General features: G+C 41.6%; 1 protein-coding gene across 1 annotated transcript; it reads left to right on the forward strand.

The window, feature by feature from the left end:
- Positions 1 to 591: 591 nt before the first annotated feature.
- On the forward strand, positions 592 to 4,652 carry LOC148012021 (glutamate receptor 3.3-like). Its single transcript, XM_087669531.1, has 5 exons — positions 592 to 1,008; positions 1,816 to 2,384; positions 2,632 to 2,663; positions 2,768 to 3,174; positions 3,967 to 4,652. Exons 1-5 carry the CDS (start codon positions 646 to 648, stop codon positions 4,285 to 4,287), a joined length of 1,692 nt encoding a protein of 563 aa, XP_087525657.1. The 5' UTR covers positions 592 to 645; the 3' UTR covers positions 4,288 to 4,652.
- The last annotated feature ends 3,440 nt before the right edge of the window (positions 4,653 to 8,092 follow it).

An 8,092-nucleotide genomic window follows, 5' to 3' on the forward strand; every position in this document is an offset into this window, starting at 1 on the left:
GTGTGTCTATCATGGGCACGGTCAATCTAATTATCTACTCGCCTTCATAGGTATGTGTGTAGACAACATATCCAAAGACTTGGTGATGTGATGGGCCATCATACTTTTGGGGAGACGAGAGAGAGAGAGAGAGAGAGAGAGAGGTGTGTTTAAGATTCAAATTTGTGATTGTGAGTTTTGACGAGCAATCCTCACCTTGAAATTGAATAGGAGAAGCCAAAACCTACAAGTTGCCCATGGACTTTGTCTTTGTTCTTCCGCATCTTTAGTCTTAGGCCTTTGAGGATGGTTGCACGCTGCCAGACTTGCGGATCGTTTCTAGGCTAACTAACGCGTGTAGAAAGCAAGGCAAAAGGAAAACGAAGACAAGGGTTGCATGGCACATCTGACGTTCTGAGCCTTGAGGGTCCCACTAATAGCCGAACATGCGCCGTGGCGAATCTGGTGATATCAGTCACTGTACAAGAGGTAAAATTGACGTTCTGAGACGATTACCTAGATGGGAGTGTGACGTGCCGAGGTGACGTGTCGTGTCGGGACCACAGCCGTCAAATTTGATTCTCATTCGTTACTTCCTTTTAGAAAGCTTGGAAAACCAGGCGACTGCGGAATAAGCTCGGGAGTCGGGAGTCGGGAGTCGGGGAAATGGCGCAGACGCCCTTCTCCGTCTTCGTCATCATCATCGTCTTCTTCTTCTTGTCACTGTTTGCAGGTCTCTCAGTGTCGCCATTAATAGTAGCAGCAGCAGCTTCTTCTTCTTCTTCTTCTTCCGGCCCTCCGCTCCGCGTCCTGATCCCATACAAGGTCGGCTTCGAGGAGTTCGTCAACTGGACAGGCCCCCCTCATCATAAGCCCGCCCTCAGCACCACCTTCGATGGCTTCTGTGTCCAAGTCTTCCTCCAAGCCATGTCCCGCGTTCACCCTCGGCCCGCCTTTCATTTTGTTGGACACGGCGACGGTCTTTCCACCCCTAGCTACAATGACATGGTCGACATGGTTCACAATAGGGTCAGTGCCTCTCCCTGCTTTAATTGCCTGTGTCCATGCTTGTAATATAATCTTTGTGATGCTGGTAATAGTCATCATGGTGTTATCCATCGAGCTAACGAATTCCTAGCAGGGGATCATTGGTTTCACCCAAAATGTGTGTTTCTGTGTCTGTGGTTTTTCTGTGTGTGTGTGTTGTGGGGGGGGGGGGGGGCGCGGGAAACAGGGAGGGGGAGGGTTTCACAGGTAATTTTAGCAGAATTCCCATTATAATTACACCTTGTGAATTACATCAACATTAGAAGTCACTATGAGGGAGGGACACCATACCTAGTGGGTGGAGGCATCGGGCTGTCGGACATCGGTGGGGGTGTGCAGCCACCAACCGCACCTACCTAGGTATGTGGTGCGTGCTCATCAGAAGCTCATGATGTTGAACATTCTATGGAAAAAGGAAGGGAAAAAAACCCCTTTTCCCAGACAACTGTCAAAACTTCTTGTGTGTATGTGCACATGCTGCATACACATCCTTGTGCAGGCGCATGCATATGTGCGTGCGTGCGGTGTTCACGAAAAACCAAGGTTTTATGTCGACCAAACTGCGAAGTTTTTAGAGCAGCTACCAGGAAGTTTGAAATTTGACAAAATATAACTTCATTTTAGTTATACATTTGAGAAGTGTCGTTCAAAAGCACTGGGGGAAACCTGCAACTTTCAAAATCGAAGGTGTTTGGATCATCTGTTTAAATGTCTTAATGTTTAAACATATTGCTCTGATGATTTAGTTCTAACACCTTGCTGTGCTATCGAATTGATCCCAATCATCAGGAGGCAGACATCATTGTGGCGGACCTTACGATCAACAGAGATCGAATGGACAAGGTGGACTTCACTCTGCCTTACATTCAGTCCTCACTTGTGATGGTGGTACCTCTCACACATGGGAAGCCCACCACCATGTGGGACTTCCTGCATCCCTTCTCATTGCAGCTATGGCTGGTAATAGGATGTGCCTTCCTTTCCACTGGGATGCTGCTTTACATCCTGGAAAACAAGAACCCAGAATTCATGAAGGATTCCAGGCATGGCAAGCACAGATCTCGTCCCAACCCTGAACCTGTTGATTCTAGGACCATGAGAGGTTCACCAACATCAAACACGAGCTGTAGCAGAACAGATAGTATGCAACCGCGCCGCATTTGTGAGGGAAGCCCTCATGAGGTGCCTTCTCATCCCAATGAGGAGAATAGCAACAACAATGACCACACTGGCGTCGATGAGAATACCACCATGGAACCGCCTTTCAATGGCAGCCTAGGAATCGAAGCTCAGCGCTCAGTTCATTCTCCTCTAAACTCCCCGGTTTCCCACAAGCAACGGCTCCTCAATGCCTATTGGTGTGTTATAAATCCTTATTTTCAAACTGATTTTTAATCAGACTATTAATATAAGCTTAATCAAGCCACAGTATACAACTGAATAACTAGTTTCAATTTCAGCAATTCAACTTACAAAGACAGATCTTGAACTGTATCTGTTAGGGTAAAATTAAATATGTATTCGGATTGAAGCAACCTGCACAACATATTTCACACGATTTGTATGCTCCTTCCCATACTGTTTCTAAAGAAAATTTTGGATCAGGTTTACATCACTGTGCGTGTTTTTTTCTCAGCGTAAGTACTCGTTTCAAGCCTTCAATGTCTCACCCATTTTTCCTTTTACTCTTACAACCAGGACCTGATCACAAGAGACTAATGCTGAGATATGTTTGATGCAGAGGAGTATGTAAGAACACATACAGGACGCATCGTTACTGTTGCTTGGCTGTTCACTGCGCTAATTTTCTACTCTAGCTACACAGCAAGCTTGGCATCCCAGCTTTCTGCTCAGCAGCTCTTTCCTACCATTCAAAGCTATGAAGGCCTGCTAAAGAGTAGCACTAAGCTTGTTGGTTATCAAAGCGGGTCATTTGTGGGAGACTATCTAAGGCACTTGGGTTTCCCACACCGGAGATTAAAGGCATATGCTTCTCAAGAAGACTATGTGAAAGCTTTACAATCAGGTCAAAGTAATGTGGCGGCTGTTCTCGATGAAACCCCTTACGTGCAAATTTTACTGCAGAAGCACTGCAATGATTTAACTAAAGCAGGCGATCAGATCGCCTACTTTGGTGGATTTGGCTTTGTAAGTTGCCGAACTCCCTTTATAACTTGCTATATGAGTGTTGGCTTTGTCTATGTCTTGCGGTTGGCCACAGTGGCAATTTCTCATGCCTTAGGTGAGTATCCATTTGCCTCATTAATGGAGGCAGCCATGCCCAATCAACTTTGGCTCAAAGAAGTATTACATGGCCAGAGGCACTGCACTGGTTTGAGACAAGGTTGCATTAAGCACTTCTCCAAGGCTGTTCAAGAATGGAGCAAGTCTGCATTACAACCATGAATGCAATGCAGTGGCAGAGACTGCCAAAGCATCATATATAATGTTAGAGCCACTGCCCGTTATATGACTCCGTGTTACGCCAAGATGGCCTTCACCAAGTGATGAACAGTCCTCCTTTGAGTGCAGCCTCAAGCTTTAGTTCGAATAAGTGATCAGAAGTAACTACCATAAATGATCACATTGTTTGTTTAACTGCCCTTATATATAACCGCAGTGAAAATCACTCTTACTATAATTGCAGGCTCAAGCTTGACTTTGAATAAGTGATCAGCAACTTACTGTACTGTCATAGCCACTACTGTAGGCGATCACGAATTCTCCTGTAAGCGCAGCCTGTTTGATTAATCGACCAGCAGCAATGCGCCATTGCCACTCCTGTAATGGCCAAAATGAGAACTCTCAAAATAGGGTCCACACTTGACATCAGTAGATGCATTCATTCTAGCAAGCATGAAATCTCCATCAAAGTGTACATTTGATATACACAGAGGTCCCAGAAAGCTATATTGACAGCAAAATGAATCTTCGTTGCAGGCCGTGAGCAAGAGTTTACCATTGCTGACGAAGAAGATATCAGAGGGGATCCTGGAGATGGCTGAAAATGGGGATCTGCAGAAGCTGAAGGATAAGTACCTGGTTAAAAATGGGGACTGCAAACCCAACATGGCTCCTGATCACTTACAGTTGAGCAGGTTCGCTGGGCTGTTTATCATCTTCGGGGGATTGTATGCGATCTGCGTGCTGTGGAGGATCGCAACCAAGGCCCCCTCATACTGGAATGCTGTCACACGCATGACCAGACGTCAATTAACATCGAGATCATTGAGCAGAGGCTCAAGAAGGGTAGCCGATTAACCTGGGATCGTGTAATTAGTAATGATCGTACATCGTGTTATGTATATCATATGTGGGTTCCTCTGCAATTCAGTGCCCAAAATTTGTAACATATTTGAGCAGTGACTACGATCAACATTCAACAATTGTATTATTTGTAACATATTTGTGCAGCGACATGCAGAAAGAAAATTCTTGAAAGGGGACGAGGTGGTATCATCTGACCTTGGGGAATTGAGAGGAAAGGACATGGCCAGGATTATGAAGTCAATTGCCTAGTCATGATGCTTCACTTAGTTTGTATGTAAAACTACTTATTTAAATATCATGCCTAAAAAGGGAATCTATTAACACATCGGACTCACCATAAGCAATTGATACGCCTATGGCTTCTTATATATATATTTTTTGTCATAGAAAATCAATATGACTCTTTATAGAATTTATGAGAATTAAAAAAACTGACTTAATCACAAGGCTTGCATGGCAAGAGTAGGGGTTAAGTAAAACACTTTAGTGAAGTGAAGCAAAAGAGTTACAAAAATTGACCAATCTATTTGCCTACAAATACTCGGTTACCCAACTATAAGATGTCATTTTACAAGTACATTGTAAGACATATAAATTTCCTTCTTATGTTACCGTTTTTATATTTATTTATTAAAATAATGATTAGGTGTATATGTAGATATGTTCTCATACATGCACACAAACAAGTAGTTTTTTTTTTTTTTGGGGGGGGGGGGGGGGGCGAGTAATGTGTGGATGTTTGTTTATGTGTGGTACTAAATTGTTCATTATAGACTTTCTAAATCAATGGATGAGTCATGGATTATGATACATTTCTAGGAGATTGTATAACTAGATGAGAGAGAGAGAGAGAGAGGGGGAGGAGAGAGGGAGGGAGGGAGGGAGTGTGTGTGTGTGTGTTTGTGAATCTCTGAAACTAGCATGTCTTGAATTGAGTTATTGGATGTAAGATTCGTGAAGTAAGAGGCCAAAATCATGCCAAGAAATTTGTATATGCACAAACATTATTAAACCTGTGAATTTGGCATAATGTGCTTTTCTATCATGTTATTTGTTTTGCCTATGAGAGGATTTACACACAAAGTCAGCGACACCTAGTTTGTGTTGAGAGAGAGAGAGAGAGTACGAGAGAGAGACACAAGACATGCTCCCAAAGAATGATTCATATTGATGTAGAGTTAGTATATATAGGTGAGACCCAAGTCAAGTGAGAGATGATATATATAGTTGTAACATCCCCACTCAAACAAAGGTCTCTAGCTGCGAGTGAAAAAACCCTTGGGGAGAACAAGGGAAAAACCCGAGCCCTTACACATACCTACGATACAAAAATGATTTACTATAAAGTTTTCTTGAATACAATGATACATGCCTCAATCAATGAGACAAGAACTTGGAACAATACCAAGTGCATGTCTTAATGAGCTAAAGCGAGCTTCACTAAGAGCTTTTGTGAAGATGTCTGCAACCATTTGATCACACTGGGACAATGCTCCACCATAATGGAACCTTTCTTGACTTCATGTCGAACATAATGATAATGAATAGCCATATGCTTTGATTTACTATGTTGTATATAGTCTTTGGTAAGACTAATAGCACTTTGGTTATCGCATCGAAGAGATGTACTAGATGATGAAGGATGTCCCAAATATGCAAGTAGTTGTCGAAGCCAAACTAGCTCGCGAGCTGCTAATGATGTAGCAACATATTCGGCTTCAGTTGTAGAAACCGCAACACATCATTGTTTCTTGCTGGACCAAGAAACCAAACATCTATTTACAAAGAAACAATTTCCACTTGTAGATCTCATGGATAAGTGTGAACTTGCCCAATCAGCGTCTATATATCCAATAAGGTCAAGAGAAGTTGAACAAGATAAAGAAGAATCCTCTTGACGACGATAAATAAGACCAAATTCCTTAGTACCCTTGAGGTACTTAAGAATACGTTTTGCAGCACTCCAATGAATAGTGGAAGGGGAAGAAAGATACTGTCCCAAAAAGTTAGCTGCAAATAAAATATCTGGTCTTGTGTTTAAACCAATAAATTGAAGACAACCAACAAGATTAGCAAAAGGTTGATGAATGGCTGATTCTTCATTGCGTGTTGTAGATGTACCCTTGGTAGAGCTTGAAAGAATGGGAGTGTTGGCAGAGTGCGCATTTGTCAACCCAAACTTCTTAACAATATCATTAATAAACTTTGTCTAGCGAAGAAGAAGAATGCCTTTTTGTCGGTGTCGTTGAACTTGAATACCCAAACAAGAATGTATCTCACCAAGATCCACCATTTCAAATGCAGTCGATAAAAGCTTCTTCATAGCATCCAAGAAAGCAATATTATTTGACACAAGAATAGTATCATCAACATATAGAGCAAGAATAATAAAATATTTGTCCTCCCTTTTGATGTAAAGATTTGGGTCAGCAAAACATGCAACAAAACCTTTAGATATGAGAAACTGATCAATCTTAATATACCAAGCACGAGAGGCTTGCTTCAATCTATATAATGCACGATGAAGCTGGCATACAAGATGCTCCTTTCCTGCAATCATAAAACCTTTAGGTTGCTCCATATAGATTTCTTCTTCAAGATCTCCATTGAGAAAAGCCGTTTTAACATCCATTTGGTGAATTTCTAGATCAAATAGTGTTGCAAAAGCCAAAATCATACGAACAGTTGTGGAGCGTACAACGGGAGAAAATGTTTCTTGATAATCTACTCTTGCAATCTGTGAGTAACCTTTTGCAAAAAGTCGTGCTTTGAACTTATCAAACGAGCCATCAACTTTGGTCTTGATTTTATAAACCCATTTACATTTGATAGGAACACGATTTGGGGGGAGTTCAATAAGAATCCATGTATCTTTGGAGATTAAAGAATCGTACTCAGCTTGCATAGCTTCTTGCCATTGATCCCTTTGAGACGAATTGATAGCTTCCATATACGATATTGGATCCTCTTGGACAGACATAGCATCATCAAAGACATCATATTCAATAGAATAGAATCCATGCTCTATCTCAATAGGAAGATCAACATAGATCTCCAAATTTTCATCAATCTTCTTTGGAGGTGAAGGAGGTTTATGATCATTAGAATTAGTAGAATCACAAAGCAAGTAAGGAAATGCACTAAGCAAAGATTGTGTATCATTTGAAACATCTGACGACCATGTGCCACCCATAGTCTTCTCATCAAATATAGCATCACGACTAATGATAACCTTTTGAGAAGAAGGATCATAAAATTTGTAACCTTTGGAATGATCTGAATAACCAAGAAAAATAACCTTCAAACATGGAGGATCCAACTTATGTTGAGTGTCCTTGGGCACATGAATATAAGCAATGCAGCCAAATGTGCGAAAGTGAGAGACTGAATGTGTCTTCCCTGTCCAAATTGTTATAGGAATTTTACCAGCAGGTGCAGTAGTTGGAAGATGATTTTGAATAAAAGCAGCTGTTAGAAGTGCTTCAGTCCAAAACTTTCGAGACAAACCAGAGTGTATAAGCATGCAACATATAGCATTAAGAATAGTGCGATTTTTGCGCTTAGCAACACCATTTTGCTGAGGAGAATAAGGAGCTGTAAACTCATGATGAATACCTTGATCCTTACAGAAGTCATCAAATAGATTGGATACATATTCACCGCCATTGTCACTACGAAGCGTCTTTATAGAGAATCCTGTTTGAAGCTCCACACTTATCTTGTATTGTTTAAATATAGATAAAGCCTCAGACTTATGTCGAAGAAGATAGACATGTGTGTACCGTGAGAAATCATC

This window comes from Lygodium microphyllum, chromosome 27, assembly GCF_053477565.2.
Source record: "Lygodium microphyllum isolate KBCC chromosome 27, Lygodium_microphyllum_v1.1.10, whole genome shotgun sequence".
In the NCBI taxonomy this organism is placed as follows: domain Eukaryota; kingdom Viridiplantae; phylum Streptophyta; class Polypodiopsida; order Schizaeales; family Lygodiaceae; genus Lygodium; species Lygodium microphyllum.